Source organism: Rhea pennata, chromosome 22 (genome assembly GCF_028389875.1).
Source record: "Rhea pennata isolate bPtePen1 chromosome 22, bPtePen1.pri, whole genome shotgun sequence".
NCBI lineage: Eukaryota > Metazoa > Chordata > Aves > Rheiformes > Rheidae > Rhea > Rhea pennata.
In genome coordinates this window covers 7,584,692-7,607,215 of record NC_084684.1, presented here as the reverse complement: position 1 = coordinate 7,607,215, position 22,524 = coordinate 7,584,692, and the positions used below count along the sequence as shown (strand labels likewise).

General features: G+C 40.0%; 1 protein-coding gene across 1 annotated transcript; it reads left to right on the top strand.

Moving 5' to 3' along the window:
* The first annotated feature begins 598 nt into the window (after positions 1–598).
* Positions 599–21,122, top strand: TTC34 (tetratricopeptide repeat domain 34). Its single transcript, XM_062593574.1, is given in 7 exon segments — positions 599–1,588; positions 2,456–2,672; positions 5,902–6,094; positions 11,561–11,727; positions 13,943–14,210; positions 14,569–14,783; positions 20,601–21,122. Coding segments are annotated over 7 exon segments (2,508 nt in total). The 5' UTR covers positions 599–662.
* Positions 21,123–22,524: the final 1,402 nt, after the last annotated feature.

The following is a 22,524-nucleotide window of genomic DNA, read 5'->3' as shown; positions in this document are numbered from 1 at the left end:
TGCTCTGCAAAGAAGGGGACTGGCATCTAGCCCAGGAGGACCTGCCAATAGCCACCGCTTTCTACGTGACTGCCTTCAGCTGCAGTGGCCCCATGGCAGTACAGAAAGTGGAGTCCTTAGACAAAGAGCTCTGGGAGAAAGTGATAGCCACCTTGGAGACGTGGTGCAAAGGCAACAGTCAGATTCCCACGATCCAGTGCAAGGACTTGGCCCTTGTGCCCCTCAGTGTGGGAATAGCTGCCATCTTTCTCTCCATCCTAAGTCCCAACAATGTGGTATCCTCAGTATATAAACTGGAAGCCCTGCTCAGGCAAGGACGCTCAGAGGAGGTGCTGAGTAGATGCAATGCTCTGCTCAGGGCTCACCCTAAGCAGTCAGTGGAGCTACTGTTGCTGAGGGCATTGGCACAGGTGCTCTCAGGGACACAAGCTAGGAGTGGAGTTGCAGACTATATCCAAGCTTTTGTGATGCATCAAGCTGAGGCAGTAGCCTATGTGTGTACCAAACAAAGGGAACACCTGCCACTGGTCATCCAGGCTTTCCGTAATTATTTCTCAACATATCAGAAAGAAAGCACAGATAGCAGCGCCTTGGACCAATGGCTGGACAAGTGCTATGACTTCCTCTCTACAGTGGCACCGGATGATATCTGGGTTTGCAAGATGCAGGCAGCTTATCTCTTTAAGAAAAGCAAATTTGAGGAGTGTGTGGCAGTTTGTAGTAAGTCCCTCAAGGGTTTGACAGCTGATAAAAATCTCAGAGATGAAGACACTTTAGGTCTGCTCTTGGAACGGGCAGCTGCGTACTTCTTCTTGGGTGGACGGATAGAGGAAATGATGCAGGATTTAGTGCAAGCCTTCACAGAAACCCCTGCTCAGGCAAAGAAGCACTTTGAGGAGCTTTTCTCATCTCATGACACCAAGAGGATAGAAGAACAGGCTAGAACCATCCTGGAGGTGAAGTTCGCAGCATACAGGGAGGCTGTGCGTGCTCGGGCTGAACTCCGAGGCAATGATGGCACTGAATTGCTCCTTCCAGTCATCCAGATAGTCCAGTTCCTCCTTCAGATCTCCCCAGGGTCCACGCGTGAGCTCAGCGTCCGGCTGGCAGACTGTCAGCTGCTATGCGGATGCATCAGAAATGCCCTGGATATCTGTGACCACCTCTTGGCAGCAGAGAAGAAAACTTACTACAATACTCTTCTAGTATTGAGAGGATTCTGCTCCCTCCACACTCACAACCATCAGCAAGCCTTGGAGGACTTCCAAAAGGTTATTGAGCATGATTCCCCACATCCTAACAGTTGTATTAAAGCCTTATGTGGGCGTGGACTTATCCGGATTTCTGGTCATAGCCATTACTTGACAGCCCTGGATTATATCACAGCTTGCCAGCTGAAGTTGGAAGAAACTATCTTCACAGTCAAGTCCTACGTGCCATGGAACCAAAGAGGACTGCTGGTAAAGGTCCTCCAAGAAGAAGGACAAAAGATGCTCCAGAAGAAGAGGTACTAAGGAGACAGTTCTGCCCATGGACAGAAAAAGGAACAGAGCTGATTAGATTCCTAACAAAAAGAAAATGTAGCTTGAGTAATAGGGAGAGTACTTGCTTCAGATAGCTGAGAATAGGATATAGACCCTTTTAAAGCGTTCCTAACTGACATAATTTGTTGAAATAAAACTTCATAGGTATGTTAATTCGAGGAAAATATTGTTTTGGTGGTATGTCGTAGTCTGATATGATCCATGTAGCCAAATCAGCTCAATCTTTCCGTCGAGGTTAGCCATGAGATACCAACTGGCCTAAGACAGGAGTCAGCAAAAGCTGGTTTTGATTGATAATTGTTCAATATACTTGATGGAATGAGATAGAGATTTCTGCCTCATTTCTCTAAATTTATTCAGATACATAGTGAGTATTTCACACCCAGCACTTGGGATCTGTACTCCAATTTCGTGAATGGTATAAGTGAGGCGAAGAAAAATGTGATAACTTGTCCAGTATAACACAGGGCACAAATACAAGCTTCCTTACACAGAGGCCAGTGCTTCTGAAACAAGCTGCCTAATAAAACAATTCTCTCTAGACCATGCAAATTTTAACACACATTTCTTCAGCAGACAGCAGATTTACTTTCACTATCTCCGTTACTTTCTATTTTTCCCATTGTGTTACCAGCTGCAATGGCCGATGTGATTCACTGTTTACTGACCTTTGTTTAGAGCCACAACTGCTTAAAAACATTTTTTTATAAAGACAGATGATCATTATGCATTTAAGTTGCAGAGACTTCTGTGATGCCGGATATGGCAAAATACATCATCCATTTTGATACTGGACTGATTCCTGTTCCTTAACTGGCAGGTGAGACAAAAACACTCTGTTGCTGTTGTTAGCATATTTTCACTGAAGTTGGTCTTTTTTCTTTCTTCTTCTTTTTCCTCAGAGATGCCCCTGGGGTGTACCAGCTGGCCTCTCTCTTGGTGGAGCTGGACACTTCTGATGAGGCATCACGGATCCTCTGTGCTGATGCTCTGTACCAAATGGGCTCGGTAGAAGACGCTCACAAGCTCCTCTTGGTAGCTCTCTCCAAAAATCCACAAAGGTCTCCCATCCTGGCTAGACTTGCGCTTCTACAGTTGAAGAAAGGTTTCCTGTATGATGGTAACCAGGTAAAGACCACCTGCCTAGCAGTGAGAATGAGAGAGTGATCAGTGACAGTATGGTGAAAGGGGCTAACAACCCTTTTGGCTGTATGGAAAATGCGTGCTAGAACTCAGGAAGGATCTTTGAGAAAGATAGGAAAAGCTGGGAAAACTTCCTTGATGACTTTCATGAAAAATTAACCTCCCTTCTTACTGGGCAATTTAAAAATTCAAACAACTTTCTAAGCAGCTATGATTCAAGACAGTGCAAGTTTTCATCTTCAGAGTTATTCCCTTCTGAATAGCTGTGTCTGACCTGACTTAATACTGCGTTTTCCAGAATCTTGAATACTGCAGTATAACTAGAAATTATACTGTCATGCTCATGCATCTCCAATTTTAAACTAAATAGTTTGCTGTTTGGGGAAGTTCCCTGAACAGCAATACTGAGGACTGCTGGCACAGTGAAACTCGGAGCTCAAATATGGTTTAGGTCATTCAACCTCCAGCAGAACTTTTACGAATTTCTCCACTGTGGGAATTTCTTCACTGTGAGAGTGACAGAGCACTGAAACAGGTTGCCCAGAGAGGTTGTGGAGTCTCCTTCTCTGGAGATATTCAAGGCCTGCCTGGATGCAACCCTGTCTAACATGCTGTAGGTGACCCTGCTGAGCGGGGAGGTTGGACTAGATGATCTCCAGAGGTCCCTTACAACCTTACTGATTCTATGATCCAAATGCAGGTCTTATAAGTGGCACTTGCTGTCTGTAGCACAGGCTACATAAGGACACTTAACTAAATACAGCCTATTCATCACATTATACTTAACGACACTTTCTGTCAAAGACTTTAGCTAAGCAGAGCATGACTGAGCATCCTGCCTCTGGTGACAGTGTTGAGGGGATTGGTACTTTTGCCCTAGAGAAGGAAGGGAGGAACCACTACCTTTCTTTTACAGAGATACGGCCTTACAGGCCTCTGCAATTCTCATGCCTGTATGAGGCAACAGGGAAATTAATAAGCAATTGCCTGTCTTAGTGTTTCACAAGCTAGCAAGACCCTATCTCGTGGAAGCAGAAAGTCTGTCTGGATTTGAAGTTGTGACCCTGAAATTAAAGTGGTGCAGATCTGAAGTGTATTCTCCAGTAAAGGCATGCAAAGTTACTGAGTGTCATTAAGTATCTGCTACCGCCACCACCCTCCATCTCCAGCAGCTGATTGGTGGAAATCTCATGATCAAATATAAAATCTGTAACTGTATTCCTCCATCAAATAATGACCCATCAGGTAACCAAAAACTGAAAGATGAGCAACTAGAGTAAGTAAGTGGCTTAGATTTGGTGTGGGTCAAAGATATAGCATTATAGAACCAGTTACTGCTTTCTCCCAGCATTTTTGAGAGAACCTATTGACATACAGCATTTTAAATTAAGTACAAAGTTTTCCTTTTGGCACTTGAGGAATTATTGAGTTATCCTGTCTACTGAATGAACACAGCCTCTGCTATAACCAAGCCGGGAATTTAACAAGGTGCACGTTGTCACTGTAAAACCACAACATGCAAAATAGCTCACTGAAAACATCTGGTATTGGTGGGATAGAGCAGCAGTGGTGTATACTTAAAAAAAAAAAAAAATCAGGAACCAGAAATCCCCAACAGGAATGATACAAAGGGCACTTGGTCTGGCAAAGGCCTAAGAGGCAAAATATCTATTTATTCCTAACAGGAATTCACTCCTGACTTAGACAAACTGCCAACTTAAATTTGACTAATTCTTTAATCTCTAGAATTCATTTAATCAAAAACAATGATTTTTTATTAATGACAGTCTAGCATTTACTCAAGTGCTTTGTAGTATGAGCTGTCTCAAAGGGAAATACATTCCTGTGAATGAAGAGAGCTTTACCATATATTACATATATAGGCTAAGAAAAATAATACATTCAGTACAGTCTTGGTACAAAAATTGCTTGCGTTCACTGTATAATTTTTATGAAAAAATACTAGTAGAGGCTGCTCGTGAAATTGTTAGAAAAAAATGGACATAATAGTGGAGGAAATTAAAAAATAGAACCATGAGCCTTACTGATTACCTTAATCAACCATGGTGGAGAGAAAAGGACAGAAGTTCTCTTTCTTTAGTGGCAAATGACTTATGGAGGAGATGTCAAAATGTTGATTTTCCTGCCAGATTACAAAGTTGAATTACCAGCTTTTGCCATCAGAGGGAACTATTGCATTTTTTAAAATGCCATGATAAATTCTATTAGCCAATAAGAGAAGGGTTTTATTGTCACCACTTCACTACTCACTGTGAAAAATAAAGTTTTTATATAATTTGTTTTCTTTATAAGGACAGGTAATGAATAACATGACTTAGCAAAATCTGTAAGTTGTCCTTGGAAGCTGGATTTCTGCCTGTAGCTTCAGGCCGAAGTATAGATGGAACATAGGTGTGACTGAAAATTTTTCTTCAAAATCTTTTTGTCCTACCTGCTGCCTATCAGCACCCAGATACTTGTGTCTCTTAGGAAAATCATTGAAAGGGATAAGTTGAATGGATGTGTCTGTTGTATCAAGATGACTTTGTTCTTGCCTTTCTGGCTTTTCTGGCTCGGAGTTGAATGCTTAGTACCTGCTGTACATCTTTGATTTAATGGGAGATTTTGAGTCTTTTGATTCTCTTTCTTAGGAAAAAAGTTGCTTAGTGATTAGCACTGTAGTGAATGGAAACCATGTATCAAGCAAGAATTCTCTTCCAGGTAGACAGCAGTTTGTGGATTTGAATCCATACTTTTCTCGGATTTCCAGTAGCAATACTAAAAGAAAGGCCCAGCACTTCGCTCATTTTCCATAAATTCACTGGTTTCAGTTTTACAGGCAAAAAGGGTCACTGAAGTCCTTAACTTCCAGGCTGGAAGCACTGATCTTGCCCAAAGCAAAGCAGCACAAATATTTTCCCAGAATATCTTCCACAGCTGCAGAAGTGGTGAGAAAAGATAAGATGTAATGTTCTCTCCAGCATGTTTTCACTCTAGGGCCAGCTGAGGAATTAACTAGAACAGATTCGCATTCATATGCATATGAAGCAAAAATTAGCCCTTGGCTGGCTGAAGCCCCAATGAAGTGGGAAGCACTGAGAAAGACCATATTTGTTTCATCTGGCAGCAATGTTCATGATTTTAGCAGGTCCTGACTTCATTTGACTTTTCACATCAATTTAACTATCCTCCCTTTTTCTCTCACATTGTTAAGCTGCTAAAGAAAGTGATCAAAACTGGAGATACCTCCTGCCTCCTGCCAATCATGGACATTTTCAAAGACAAAGACCGGAAGTTGATGCAAACTCATTGCCATTTCAGAGCGTTAACCATCTTGACAAACAAACAGGACGATGCTGACATCAAAGAGGCTGTTGCCTACCTTTCCTTTGCCATCATTGCATCAGGTAGGTTTATCAACATATCAACAGGAGATTTAATTCTTTGGGAAATCAGATCAATGGATGGACAGGCATATCTGATTCTCATCCATCATTCCCCCAATGAGAAGACAAAAACAGATTTAGAAACGTAGGTGAATAACAGGCTAAAATCTGCTTAGAGTATCAGCTCATTTAGACCCTGAAATAATGCAGTTAAGCAGTGACTGCATTCTTAATGCCTGTGAACTCCTTGAAATGGATTGCCAGGGCTCAGTTCACTTCTCTGCGGGCATCAACCCCTTTTCTTCACCTGTTTAGGGGAAGACCCAGCAAGTGATTTTGCTCTGTCATTTAGCACATGAAATCCTCCTGAGGTTGAGAATAACCTTAAATTGCACTGTTCACATACTAAAAGTTAAGTTCAGGCACAATTCCCCTCTACTCGGTCCCATCAGTACAATGCACAGAGAACCATAAACAGAGAATCCACAACTCCAATGTAACTTGGAAAAGATTATTAATATTCATAACCCATCTGTTTCCACCTGGTGGTTTGAAATTTCCTATATAAATATTTCCCTGTTTCTCCTGCTCCAGAAATGCAGTATGCAGGGTACACAGGAAATGCAGTGTATTCCTTCTTTACACTTTATACTCTTGTGTTACAGTAGAGCTGTTGCTGAACATGAGACTGCAATTACAGTTCTGTTGTTATAGGTTGCTTCTGAGTAATAGGCCTGGACAAGTTGATCTGTTACCATAATTTTTTTTGATGAGTATGATTAGAGGGTTTCTCACAAGTACAACTATGTTGCTGAATAAACTACATGTTTTAATGTTAGCAGAGGTACCTTCTTAGAGAGATTAGATCATTCTTCTCCTTTTTATTTGCCATACTTTCCTTCTTTACTGTGGGGGAAAAAAAAGACCCTTTTAAACTAAATGATGTAGTGCTATTCTTTGATGGTAAAGGAAAACCAGGATGGTAGGGCATTTTCCTGTACTTCATGCAGGGAGGCTGGTTTACCACAGGAACAGGTACACGCTCAGAGTATGAGGAAACATAACAAGGAAATCTTCCAGGATGACTTTCCTTTCCACAAAACTTGATTTTCAGTAAGTAACTCTGCGTGGACTCGAACGAGTGAAGTAAGATTTGAAGACTGGTAATGTCAGGAAGAGAAGCCAGGGCTTTTTGACACTGTTGTTATCCAACTACAACAATTTTAGGAAAAGTTTTCCCAGAAAATTAATCTTGATCTAGAGAATGATAAGGAATTCCTCTAAAATACAATATAGTTTTTTCTTAAAGAGGCTAAGGCCAAATTTGTGATAAAAGAGAGAGGAATTTGGTCTCTATGAGCAATTAGTCCTTGAAAGGCTGTGAATGAGGAGTCACTTCACAATATCATGTAAATGAAGGAAATACCCCTCTCAGAAGAAAGAGGAAGCCATAATTCCATTTGTTTTATATAACTTTTAGAGGAGGTGCTAGCTGCTAAGTGATTTGGAAAGGCTATTGAAAGACTGCCAGCCTGGGCTGATTTTAGGCTAGTGATATAGAGATAGAAGGTCCATCTGTTCCAGCCTCAGTTTGTTACATCAATTAGTATCCTGAAAACCTCCCCACCAATTAAATTTACTTGATACCTCCTGTTTTGTCAGAAATAACCTGCTGTAAATACAGTCATTGCAGCAAACAGGCCCTCTTGTACCAACACAGCAATGACTGTATGGTTCCAACCTAGTGCAAAAGAATGAATGCACCCAGTTACAGGTATCATTAGCCCAGATTTTCCTAAGGAGAGAGATTAGGCTAATTTGAAACACTTCTGGCATGTTCCAAGTAAAACCGTATTTGTGTGGAAATCTGCCTATCACTCTGAGCACGTTATGACAGCAGCATTGAGGAGAAGAGAGTTTGGTTTATGAAAATGGAAAAGAAAACTCTTAATTGCTTTGAGATGGTTCCATTCCAGCCAATGCATTCCAGCTTATCAACATCCCACCTCTAGAGCAGGTACTTGTTAAGAAACAGACATTGGCTCATGGGAGCCAATTGATAGAGCCCCAGAGCCTTAATAACCTTTGGTACAGACGTTTTGGAGCATATCAGGAGGGAGGAAAAACCTCATTACTGAAAAAGAATTGCTAGGAGCCTGTCTGATGGCTCATCTCTGCAGGCAGCTGTGCAAGAGGCTGCATTTGCAGACCTCCCTGTGAAAAAATATTTACAGTGGCATTTATGACTTATCATGCAATATAGGGCTGCCACAGTTATTGATTGCAGCCCAGGGCAAATTAAGATCTTTATCAAAATTACCTTTAAAGGAAGGGGCATGTGGATGTCAGAGAGATACAGGTTCTGCATCCAGTGGATGAATGGATGAATGGACCAGACTTTTTATACTCAACTGCTTATGTTGATTTGGGCAGTATTTATTTGAAAGCAGAGAAAAAAGAATCTTAACATCACAAATTCCAGTGCATATAAGTGTGGCAGTAAATGAGACAGCCTTGTCTGTGCTTCTGTCTTATCCAAAACAATATATATCTTCTGACTTCACCTGATCAAAACAGCTAAATGGCCTTGTACCTTCACCTTCACGTATCTGCCCTGTAAAGCTTTGTTCTCTCCTTTGTGCTGCTCCTGCACTGACATACTTAAACCTCCAGCAATCCTTTCTAATCAGTTGGATCCTAAACCAGCTCACATCTTGAACTGATAGTCGTGTCATTAGTAGCTTGTCTCCATTTGTTGCACATTAGTGATGTCTTTGGAGAAAGGGGTGGTGGAGGGATAGATGTGGAGGTATGAATGCATTCCCTGTTACAGCAGCCTCATCTTTCTTTTCCTGCTTTCCAGAGCAGAATCACAATGCTGCCTTTTAGAGGTACCATGAATATGCATGGAAGACTGTAGGGAACAATAATCAAGAGTGAAACTTTCCAGATCACTCCAAAAATTCATAAAAGTAGTTTCATGAGAGCTGGCAAACATGGAATTCCTCTGTAGTGTCAGCCCTCTGACTCTAGGTGTCCCAGAGAAGGGAGAAAAAATATTGCCTGCATTGGAAGATTCAGTGCTTAATAATTACACGCCACTCCTTTTGCTTCCTTTGGCCCTTCCTGAGGAGACCCTCTCTTGCTGAAACCTTGAGGCAATCAGAAATGCCGTCATGGCTATTTGGGGAGAAACAATATTTATTGATGTGTGTATTTGTTTTTATTAGAAGCCAGGAAGTTTTTTTGAGATTTTTGAGCAATGGTTTTATGATTTTCATTCTGTTACCTTTTCCACTCATTCCATTTTTTATTACAACTTTCTTTTGGCATCTTTAACCAGACTGAAGACTCTTTGAAGTGGGGCCTGTGTTTTTTGTGTGCCTGGCACAGTGTGGTTCCTGTTCCCATTTGTAAAGTTAAGAATTCAGTCACAGTAGGGCAGTTACAGTTTATAAATCAAATTACAGCCATACCTCTACTCTCAGCAAAGAGTCTTTACTTTCTTTCCGTAAATCACTGCTAGATTTGATTTTTTTGTTTGTATGTATATAAATATGTATGTACACATTATTTTAGCCATTTCCAGAACTGATTATTTTTCTTTTTATAATCTGCAACAATTTTTCTTGCATTAAAATTCACCCTAGTGGCAAAATACATGCCCTGACTGGGTTTTCTGCACATACTGTAGCCCAGGCTTTTTTATTGTTCCGGGTTTACCTTTTCCTTGGTGGCCTATAGAGTAAGTGTAAAGTACACTGGTTTCTGCTGTCAGCCGTACATAAGGGAGAAACCTGGCTAGATTCATGTCACAGAGAGAATAACTAGGTTCACATCAGTGGGTGAGTCTGCTGGCCATGCAGGAAAGCTTTTAGGTTGACTTTGGTATTAGGCTAGCACAACACCCAAACTGCTTTGTCTGTGGCCTGTATCAAACACATTCAAATTATTCCAGCAGGCCATCAAAGATGTGTTACCCAAGTCAGATGTTGAGATACACTGAACTCCTGTACTGAGGAGCAATGTGAAACCACAACTCACCATTTCCCTGCAGAATGCAGTTGACACGTACACCACTAGACAGCAGAACGTCAGAGCAGAGTTGTCTTTGTAACACAGTCCAGAAAATATTTTCCAAGACTTCATCAGTGAAAAATTATTCTTTGACAGAATTCTGGTAGTCTCAGTAGGGTATTTAACTGACACAGTTGCAGAACTGTCTCTTGGAAACCAACTTGACATAGATTTCTGTTCCTTTCAACTCAGAATCGATAGTATGTAATAGGCATTCCACTGGCAACAGAAACACGGGAAACTCATGCTTAAGTATTGCTGCACTTCATCAGATATTCTCTAGCAAAGTAGAATTATTCTGTAGTTTCATACGCTTGTTGTAAAAACATTCAACCGTGAGGCTGACTTGTTGTAGAAAATACCATCTGCCAGCTTATTCCTGCTCCTGCCGCTAATCTCAGAAACAGATCTAGCTCCAAAATAGCTGCATTTGAAGCAGGATTTTTGCCTGGAATTGCAGCAAGCCTGTGCAGCCTGGAACTTGAGCATTAGTTACATACTTTCAGAAGGAAAGGTGTATTACTCGTCTATTGCATGTTTAACCAGATGCCCCACATACTAAACTCAGCCTATTATATACATTCTGTATTCTTCATTCTCGGTTTAGCACAGTATTTAACTGTTTCCGTTTTGGGTTTTCTTTTGAGGGGAGAGCACATTAGCTTATAATAGAAGGAGAATGGAGTATTAATACAAATTACACTATTAAAAATACGCATTAACAGCCAATTATGCTTTCAAAGGAAAGATACAGTAGAGCTTGATCATTTGATTGATAAACACCCTGAAGCATAACAATCACTGGAAGACTGAAGAGTAAATTTACACTTGACTACAGGAGTAGATTTTGCTCACTGTGCTCATTTAGAGCCTTGTTTTGGATGCTCAGTGCCTTTTTACAAGCACCAAACATGGCTAAGTGGATATGTGGATGACAGAACAATGTTTCAGAACATGATAATGCAAGCAGGAATACAAGGATACAAATGTTGACTACATTGCAAACTGCAAAAACACCCACAGGTGCTTATAGTCTTGCAGTTGCAGATCAGGAAACATATCATCATTCCAAGGACTTTTCCCCCCGGGATATCCTCTCCAGCACCCTCATTATCCTCCTTGCAGTCACATCATGGATTGTGATTTTTGCCCTAGCGTATTTACTTCCAAGCAGCACATTTCTCTTATTCCACCCTTGCCACAGCTCTGAATAAAATGGTGCTTATTTTTCATCCTTGCAATTACCAGTCCATAACATGCAGGTTTGCCACATCAGCCCTTCTGAAACCATGAAAAAACCCAAAACCTCTGATCAATGATTTAAGCGTAGTGGGATTTTACCACACCTTGTTGTAGAGCAGTAGTACTACAGACCTTTCAAATAAGGATAGCTGCATTTCTCTCCTCCAGGTGGCTATGCTGAAGACTCCCTCCTCGTTAGGGCTGAATGTTACGGGCACCTTGGCCAGAAGAAAACTGCTATTTTTGATTTTAATGCCATCCTAAAGCGGGACCCTAGGAATGTGCAAGCTCTGAGTGGACGAGGATTCATTTACCTTGCTCTGAAGCAGCAGAAGGTATTACCGCTGTATGATTTGCTGGAGATTTTTCTAGTTATATTAGCAGTGTAAGTGTAAAGTGCCACAGGCTTGATTACAGACCTACTGAAATGAAAAGAATTTTGTATAGAATTTGCTCAGTGATGGTCTTGCTTTGGCTGGGTATATGACAGCCTACTTGACATTACTGAGTTGTTTTCCCACGCATAGAGGGAGGAAGGTTAAACTTTAGTCATAGTTCTTACTTGCTGTCAGTACCATGCAGTGACCTGCAATGCTGCAGTCTTCCCTGTATTTGATTTCACATTTTCATGACGTGATATTATGTTAGATGAAATGCATTAAGAAAAGGAGGGGGCAAGGAACAGTTTGTTCCAAGGTTTAATGAGTCCCTCTTCATCTGTGAAAAGCTTATATGTGTGCAATTAGTGTTACGACGCACTTTGGAGATTGCAATGGATCACCTGGAAATCATGTCAGAAGTTTGCATAATTCATCTGTTTATAATATGGCTGATAACTGTACATTTTATCTGCATACTACACCAGTTCCCCTGCAGATGTGAAATGGTGTAACTCCAGCCAAGTGTGTGGATTTGTGCTAGTTTATCCTCGTTGCACTTAGTCTTTTTAAGACCAGCTCTACTGGTCTAAACAATTGTATTCTGTAACACATGAAGAGAACAGATCCATTCTTTTCTTGCCCTTGACCTTTTCTGAAACTCGATATTTAGGAGTACAAGCTCACAATTTGTTTTCATTTGTTTTCCTGACTATTTCAGGAATACTTTCCTTTGCCAGTTTATTATATGTAAATTTATTTTAGTATTTGCAGAATATTTCTCAGACACCTGCTCTCTGTGGGAGTTACCTCATTTTCCTACGATGTTTTATTGTGCTTTTAATAACTTCTGGGATGTTTGCTACTGCTCTTTTGTAGTGCTCAGACTTGCCCAGTAGGGAAACGGTATATAAATAACTTATTGTATCTGAGCAATGATATACTCTCAGATCTGATTCCCAAATCCTGTCGGACCATTGGATGGATTGCTCTACTAGACTTTCTTGAAAAAGGACAGCTGCCAGTTCTTAGTGAGTCTATGGGAATGGCTGGTATTTGGGGAATTAAAATAGATTATTCTCACATCAGTGTATTATACTGAAGTCCAGACAGTAGCCTTTTCTTCAACCAGCCAGTCCCACAGAGCAGGTAAAATTAATCATTTTACAAAGTGATAGCCCTGTCTCAGACTCTTCTTACAGCACATGTCACTGTTGTAAGTATTATTGTATTATTGTATTGTTTGTTCCAGTGAATGTGATTTTCAATTTAAAAGAAACCTTGGAGGAAATAAATACTACTTAATCTGACTTTTTGCTGGAATTAAAGTTTAGAACTGATGCAGCACGTGCATAGTTTGACTAGGCCTTGAGATCTGGGAAAGAGAAAGTAAAAGATACTATTAAGATACGGAAGTTTGAAAAACAAACCCTTGAACTTGCAGTACCACTAGCAGCACCTCTTTGAGCTCTGACAGTTCTGATTTTCCACAAGCTGACTGCTTTTACCCTTCAAATTCCATGAAAAGTCTGCTTTCAATTTCAGTAAGGTGTTTCTTGTGCAGTTTTGTGGCCCATTAGGCGGATCCACCTGAGCTATCATTAATAACCTTCAGCTTTTCAAACATGCAAACAAGCAAATGAATGTCAAATACAGTTAGCAAAACTTTACATAAAAGCTTGCAAAAAAGTGACCCAAATGGAGTCAATATCAGGATTCCTGAAGAAATACTATGTATAATTAATTCTTGAAACTCAGAGTATGTTCAGTGTTTTATAACTGGAAAAGAATTTTCCCATTTCATACCCTTCCAAACTGAAAATCCTAGGTCTGTCCCAGCTGTTTCATGGAGAACAGCTTGCAAAGACAGGGCCTAATTTTATTCTCTTGTAGATAGCTCTATAAACAGATTTCATATGTTTGCACAGCTTTGTAAATGTCCAGATGAGAAAAAGAATCTCCTATAAGTGACCTACTTAGGAACACAGGAACACACTCTTACATCAGCTTTGCAAACGGAATCCCACAGTATAGGGAGAGGGGAGAGCAAGGAGCTTCCAAAGGTGCACAGCTGACCTGTGGGATAGCTGAGAACTGAAAGCATTAGAAAAGAGCAGATTATCAATACATTGTTATTGTTGCCATTTCATCATAGTCTCCTGTCTTTATTTAGGAGGCAGTGCAAGATCTGACCTTGGCGCTGAAGCTGGAGGCAGAAGTGGTGATGCCAGCAATCCTATCCTTAAAGCATGAAGCCCAAGGGTTGATTGCACAATGGCTTTTTCAACATGGCAGGACTGTGTTAATTCAGCTTGTTGCTACTGAAGAACTTTCAGAAGAAGAGACTCTTAGGGACCTCCTCATGATTGCAGGAGCACTAATTAAAATTTGCAAGGATGTACAGTATCACATCTTCTATATAGATGTTTTGATTGCAAATGGTAAGCTCCCATCCTTTTATACAGTTGATCAGACTAAGTGAATGGGCATAATTATTAGTGTAGATACCTGGAAGTGCTTTTCAAATTCTGTCTGCAGGAATCATTCCACAAGCTGCAAAGGTAATGAGATTTCTAGGTTTATAGACAGTAAACATTAACTAGCAACAATAGAATAAATGTATTGATATCTAGCAGTTTTCAAGAGAAGTTTGCAAGTGTTTGGGGAAAAGGTGTAAAGTAATTAATACCCCAAGAATTTGCCTAAACACTGAAGCTACCTAAATCCTAGTAAGTTTTGTTGATGTCTCTTTCTCCACATGGAATGGGTTATATAGCTTTTACTGGTGTTAACCAACAGGAAGGTATGAAGAGGCCCTTACTCACCTTCAGGAGACATTTGGTCACTCTCCTGCTGATGAATTTGCCAACGCAAGACTAGCTGTGCTTGAGCTGAAGAAGAGGAACATGACAGTGGCAGCTCACTCATTCAGCAACCTAGCTGAGAAAGATGAAAGGGAGCTGGGGTTTCTCCTGAACTTCTTAGACCATAAGCAACAGCAGCATCTCTCTCAGGTACGACCCTTTTTGATGCTACATCTGTGGATTCAATGGGGAAAGCAATGGGAAGCAAAATTAGGCTGTATGGCTGCTCCTTGCCTTGTCTTGAACAGAAGTTTGTGAGAATATCATTGCTCAGCAGAATGAGGAACAAACTAGCTTCTTCCTCCAACCCTGAGTGCAGACAGTCAGAGTAGATAATAGAGTTGAATCCAGACTTCTTTCATTGCAGTGACTTTGTTTCTATCTCTCATAATTCATCAACATCCACTTCTTACCACTTAGGGGAATTTCTTCTTGGTCTCCCTAGCATAAAGCCTGTTTAGTCCCAAGACTAAGATGCAGGGGAGGCGAAGGATAGCTGCAGATTTAATAAGATCATTGCTAGTATTATACACTGCATGAGTTACATGGTGCACATAGCTGACCCCTGGGGAAAGGGAATTCGTGTTTTGTTCATTTTCCTGCTGAAATGAAACAGAAGGTTCTGACTCATAAGATGCTTCAATCCCTTTATTAGATGTATAACCTTTAGGAATCTAAACATACTCACATTTTTATAAAATGACTTTCTTTTGAGGTTGGGGAAGTTTGATATTGGTTTCCTTAGTTAAAACTGTTTGACACAAAAATGGCATATTCTTCCAGTCCCCATGGGTGTGTACTTTTCAGAAATTTTTTAAAGTTTCTCCCCAAAATTGCACTCAGCTCTAAAACAGCATTTCCAATAAGAAGTTAGGACAAGGTCAGTTGACGGTGAGCAGTTTTAACACTCACTCAAGCATCTGCAATTCTGATTACCTAGAAGCTTCATGTTCTGAAAGTCGGTTTGGTTCCTTTTATTCAATTTGTAGATTGTATGTGCCCTGGTAGGAAGCTATATTATTATGCTTTCTCCTGGGTTATCAAACAAACAACATGCTGATTTACTAAATGCATCTTGAGAGGAGTTCTTTGTATATATTTTGGTGAAACAGCAGGGGAACATAAGTAAACAAGTATTAATTTACTAGTCTCTAGATAAACCCCATTACAACGAAAAGAGCCCCTCTCTTCCAGATACTGTAGAAGGTTCAGTCTTCTATTGAAGAGTTAGGAGATTTTAGAGCCATTTTGCAATATTTTACTATATAAAGATGATAAAGATACAGTCAGGAATTTCTCTCTAAAGACCCTAAGGAGGTATCTATAAATGAAGAAGACTTTTATAGCCGAGTTTCCCCTGCTGTCACATCTCTCTAACTGTCTGGGTATCTCACACCTAAAACTCTTCATACTGCTTCCTGAGAAAATGCAGGAGGGATTTTTATGTTGTCAATAAGAAAAAATTGCAATTGTTGTATAGCTTAAACTGCACTGTTGTTTTAGGAACTCACTGGTGCCGCAGACTAGCAAAACCTTTAAAAAGGGGGAGAGGCATTTTATTTCTGTCTTTTGTTAGCAACTGTGGAAGTGGGTCTGGAATAAAACTGCTTACTGGTAACTTATTTAGCATGAAAGGTTTCTCTGCCGCTTGGGAGAATAGGGGAGGCTGGTCTGATTTCAAGACTGGAACTCAATACCAGTGTTGAAAATAAAATAAGACTTAATTATTTTAGCTTTAAGCTTGGGCTTTTGTGCAACTGAGTAAGCATTTAGACTCAAGCACCTTGGGTCTTTCCGCATTTTATCTGCAAAGATTTACTGGGTGCGATTACTTTTATCACTGATTAGCCCAGAATCACCGATTTTTGTATATGTATTTTGTCACAAGGGGTACAAATATGTATTTTGCTGAGGTGGGGGAGATATGGGTTAATTCACCTGCATGGTGTCTCAAAGGATTTCCTGTAGCACTTTCTTTTGCCAACAAGGTTATTCCAGTTCATGTGTGAAAGGCAGATCTCTAAAAGCAAAAAAGCTTACAGACAGAATATGTGCCAAAAAAACAAAGATGGCCCTACTGTGCCATGGCTCCTAATTACACTCCTGGGGGTTAGTGGGTTTTTTATCTCTATTTCGGAAATAAGGAGGCTGAAGCCTATTGAAAACGTTAGTGGTTTGTCCAGTGTCCCAGAGTGTTTCTAGCAGACCTGTAGCTGACTGTCAGCCCTCACTCAGCACTCCACACACAAAAGTATTACTGTCACTTTGTTTTTAGAGTGCTTGGAGATTAAAGGTATTGTAGAAATGCATCATCATTATCCTGGAGTCTGGTCTAAAAGCTAAAAATAGTTCTACAGTCAGCTGCATAGGAAAGGGTGGAGGAAGGAGAGCTCCTTGATGCATTTTTTTTTCCATGAAAAACAAGGTAAAATTCTTCCATTATTTATAGTCTAAGAGGTCCATGCTAAGGAATCTGTAAACAGCTCTGAGAGCCACATGGGAATAGGAATCTGAGAGATTTATTAAACTGCAAAAGGTCAGAGGAAGGGAGTTTGCTTGTCTCTAGTGCAGCTTCAACCCTTCAGTTTCCGATGTCAGAGGTTAAATGTATGACTGATTGCCAGCTCCTTGCCCAGCTCCTCAGAGCTGCAGTTTCTGTTGGCTGTTGACATGCCACAGGTTATCCAGAGCTGCGTCCTGCAGAAATGGTCTCGCAAGCTATGTGGACTGTGTCTGAATTTGGCCCTCAGCCCAAAGTGGTAGAGTTCGCCGTTCCACTGCCTTTCGTGTGGCAGTTACAGAACTGCCTGACATGGGAAAAGGAGAGATTGAAATTTGCAAACTAGAGAATTTAAAATGTTTATTTTGTTGAAATCCATAAAAGATGAGATTTTGCTAGGACATACAGATTAAAACAAGCTATGATTTCCTTTATAGTTGCATAAATATCACTAGGCATATTTCTTATGCCTTGTACCTGTGTCCTGGGCCTCACCCTATAGCTGCTCAGAGAATACAGAAGGGTTTTCTGGTCAAAATAGGGTCTGCAAGTAAAGAAGGGAAAGACTTTTTCCAAATTGTTCTGAAAACATCCATCCCTCTTTCAAAGCTGTAGGCTTGTCACTCCATCTTGCAGTATTACTGATCCCAGACTAACCCTTCCCTGCAATTCCATGTCCATTAAACTCCTCACTCCTGTTTTCTCTCTAAGGAATCGAACCTTGGTCAATCAATTTCAACATAAGATTAATCAGTAGACACTAGAATTAAAAGAGTATCAAAAATATATGTGCATTTTCAGCCCTTTAGCACAGTGAGAAAACTAGATGGTAGAAAGGGACACAGAAACCTATCCAGCAAGTGGTCCAATCACCACCTCTTAGCTGTGGCCTGCTAAGCCCCTTCCAGATGAAATACTACAAGTATCTCAGAGTCTGGAAATCATAATTACATCTTTAGTGTTGAGTTTGAAGATGAATGTCAGTTTATCTGAAAACGAAATTTATAGCCTGCTCTTAGCCTTTTAATGTCACCTGTGATGAAGCTGACGGTAAAAAAAAGGCTTAGTACCAAGCCGTTTGCAGAGCCCAGAGGTTGAGCTCAATAGTGCAATATTCTTCTGGCTTTCTGAGCACTTCCTGTCCACAGGTCTTCATTTCATATTTGTCTTTGTTCAGAAGAAGAAATGCAAATAAGCTGCTAATTAGTGTCTGTTGTACACGAAAAAATGAGTCCCAGCTAAGTTCCTTTAAATCAGGCAGAGCCAAAGTAGAATACAGCAGGCTGATCACTATGCTTATTCCACCACTGAGAAGCAGAATAACAGAATCATTTATTTTGCAGATGTTCCTTTCTCCTGTGAGTGTGGAAGGAAATTCAGAATCCTATACAGATACTATGTGTTTTGAGGAGTCATGCTCACCTCTTTAAAACAATGAGCATTTTAGAATTTCTTGTGAAAAAATGTTCTCTTGTGAGGATGCTCCTCACATGGAGAAGCAGTTCCAACTTGATCCCCTGTTAAAATCTTGCCACTAGGAAAACAGCTGTATTGACTAGTTGCCTTAAAAACACTTGACAGGACAAATTAAATAAACAGAGATCCAAGGTGTTTGGGGACAGGCTGTCTTACATTTTTATGGCTAGAAATATTAACGCTAATGATTTACACTCTTTAAGGGCAGGCCTCATCTCCATTTCTAGGGCTGGTAGCTAAGAGTCTGTCTCTGATCAGTATGAATACATGGAGGATTTTACATTCTTTTGCATCAAAATAATTGGACTTGAGTTCTTCCTAAACTGTTAGGAATAGCAGAATTGTATCAGGTCACTGGTCTCAGATGTGTTCCTCAGATTTGACCTGCAGTACTGACCCATTTGGTCCAGGGACTGTTTTCCTTAGTTCCATTAAACAGTAGTTGGTTTTCATCCAGGTCAACCAAAATACAAAAACAATGCACACAAGCAGAGTGGAAGAAGACCTGAACGGCTGTTATGCGTGGCCTTTGGAGAAGGCTAGGGGAGTGGCTACTGACACAGTGGCTGGGCTAACTGAGTTGTGGGTAGCATAAGCATATGAGGACAATGTGTGATATCCCATGGGATGAGACTGACAAAAAAATCTATCAGGTACTTGATGTCTCAGCTTGTTTGGCTCAGCCTTCTGCAAGGCCCAGACTGCTGGTGACAGTCTTCTTTATAACCTGAATGTTCACTGTGCTGCAGCATGTAAAAGCTTCGTTTATTTGCAATAAAGGGAAATAATGAGAAATCCATTAGAGGAAAATAGTTCTAATGGAGGGTTTTTTTAATTGACCTTTATAAACCTAAATATATGGCTCTTTCAACCTTCTTTATGTTCTTCTTCTTGTTGTTTTTCCCTTCAGATAAGGGCAGATCGTTCATTTGCACTCAAGATTAATGGTTAGCAAAGTCATCAGTTGGCTAGAGTGTCCTGTAGCCTGGAAACACTTTTTGGTAGAGACTGACCTTCATTATTAGCACATGCAATATTTGTGGGGCAGTTCTCCTTTTGGATCTGATCATGTTCATCTCAGGATCAGCTGGTTTTGAACAAGATATAACACTGCTGCTAGCTAAAGAGAATTGAGAAAAAGGAACTATCACAATGGGGACCTAATGAAAATTTAATTATGAATTGCACGTCCGCAAAGGAAACTAATTAATTTGCTTTTAGGCAAGACACTTGAAAATAGATAAAAATGGACAATCCAAACAGCACAATACAAAACATAATCATGTTTGTGTTTTTAACAGTGGTATCTCAAAAATGCTCTTAGAGGTAACTAGTACTCAGTGGTAAGGTTCCATGCTAACCATCTCTTGCTTACTGCAGTGTGAGAGGCTGAGAATTTTCATAGCCAAGTCTAAAATGCAGCTGTGACTCTAAGCACACAAGAATTTTTCTATACAGCTGTGATTCTAAGCACACAAGAATTTTTCTGTCTCCTACACCCTCACCAGTGACAAAGAAACTGAGGATTTTTTCGCTTTCAGTTACAATCTCAGTACCTTGTGTTATTATTACATGGAGTTAACTGTATCTATTAACCAGAAGATGCCATTTCTATATAATCACTTGTTAGAGCAGACCATGGCAGAGGCTTGCTTTCATAAGATGAACACTGTCTGCTTTTAATTTGATCATTCAATTTTCAGTTAACATATCATTTTTAAAGGATGTAAACTTGTTCAAATTTTGGCAAAATAGGCAGGAGCAAAAGAGAGTCTGATTCAGAAACTGTCAAGATCAACAAGTCCAGGATTTTTTTATCTGCATGTCAAAATTATGTTTATTATTCATTTTTCAACTAAGTGCAATTTTAACATCTGAAAAAGTATCTAAGACTTCTTAGATTATTATCTGTGTCTGTGGTCAGTCCAGACTAGATACTTTGCTTTTCTTTAACTTCTAGTCACTAATGTTAGCTAACTTTCTGTCTGTAGGTAGCAGCCCAAGAAGGAAATTTGCTGATTAAAGAATATCACTACGAGAAGGCTGTTGGCTATTACACCCTGGCTATCTTGTCAAGCAAAGATAATCCAAGATACCTCCGACAGAGAGCTGTTTGCCTTATGCACCTGAAAAAATATGGCAGAGCTTTAAAAGACATGGAGAAAGTGATCCAGAAGCATGGCTGTAACAGCCTTAAAATGCGTGTTGATGACCACTGCTCAAAAGGACACCTGCTATTATCAGCGTCAGAGGAAGAAGCAGCAGTTAAAGAGTATATTGAGGCACTGCAGCTGGAAGAATCTATGGCATTATGCAGCATCATGAAAGACCCTGGTAGGGAAATTTTAGCCAAAACATTTCTTAAGATTGCACAATATTATTTTGAAATGCATCGTTATGAGGAGGCCTGGAAAATCACAGATTATGGTCTCATAGTTGATAAAAACAGTACTGAACTTAGGAAGCTGAAATCAAGACTTAAGCGAGAGGCATCAGGCTGTAGCATACATTAATTTATGTGGTTTTGACTTTTCCAGTGTCCGATTACTTACTTGTTCACTTAAGGCTACAACAGTAAGGAAAGGATGAGAAGCTCATGATAAGTATACAATGGATTACGTGTCATTGAATATGGCACAGCAAGACCAGAAGTAGAAAGGTTCAGATAGTAAAACAAAACTGACCAAAAGAGCCATGTGAAGAAGACAGACCAAGAATGGCAAACTGTTTTATTCAATATTTTTTTAAATTACTGTCGGTTTACCTAAACCCTTCCTTATGAAATAACTATTTTGTCTGGCTAATCTGAACTAATTCTAAAACTGATTCCAGACACAGTGAAGGGAAACATTCAGACAGTTTACAGTTTATTAATAATAATCACGTATCTCCTATTATTCACTTGTTTTCCTTTAATACATACTGCATAATTAGAACTACCTTCTTTTTTTGAGGTAGGCAAAAAGATCAGTCTGAAGCATTAGCATATAGCATTTTTAATGTGTTTTATGGTCATCAGTGTTACACCACTCAAATATCTCCCTTCGGAGTGGAAAGAACCACCCTTGTCATGGTCTATTGGATTTGAAATGCTCAGCACCAATACAGGAGAGTGGTCAGTACAAATGCAAAGCAAATTATTGGTCTGTCCCAAGGAACATAGGCAATATGAAGGATGAGATCCGACAGAGATGAAACATCTAGTTTTGTAACTGTTATCCAGGACCCATAGGCAGCTATACTCTAGACTTTACATCTGACTTCAAGATCTCTGTGTCTCAGTTTGATCTGGAAGCAGTATGTATATGCTCTGTGGAAAGGAAACAGTGAACCAGGACCCAAAACAGCAAGCATGAATGTTTGTTTTGACTGAAATGGAAGCCTCAAGTGAATTATTCCCGATGTTTTTGGAGTGTTGTAAAACAACTATGGAGAAAAATAAAAACTACTATTGAAAACAAAGATTAAAGCAACAGTGAAGAATGCTCTCCTACTTTGATTAGGATGAAAGAGAAATGGAAAATTTCCTTCTTTGTTATGCTATTTTCTGAAAGACAGGATTCCAGAATGAAATTTCATTCAGCATCTATGCAATCAACCCAATAGACAATGATCACATCTGTAACCTTACATCTTTTTCTTTTTCTCCACATACTTCTTCTTTTCTGCCCTAGGAACACAAGTAAAAGTGAGATTCTTTCCCTTTCAAAGCCAAGAAAAGTTACTATGATTTTAATCCTAGGAACACTGAAGAGTGCTTTTTTTTCCCAATTGGCATCAAATTGCTGTAGAACAATTTCTTTCCAAGCAGGAAGTTATATCCTTAAACTAATGTTGGCTGCACTTGCAAGCTGAAAGAAATAACCTTGGTAAGAATAGTGATTTTTGTTCAATAGTAATCAACTCGTAGGAATT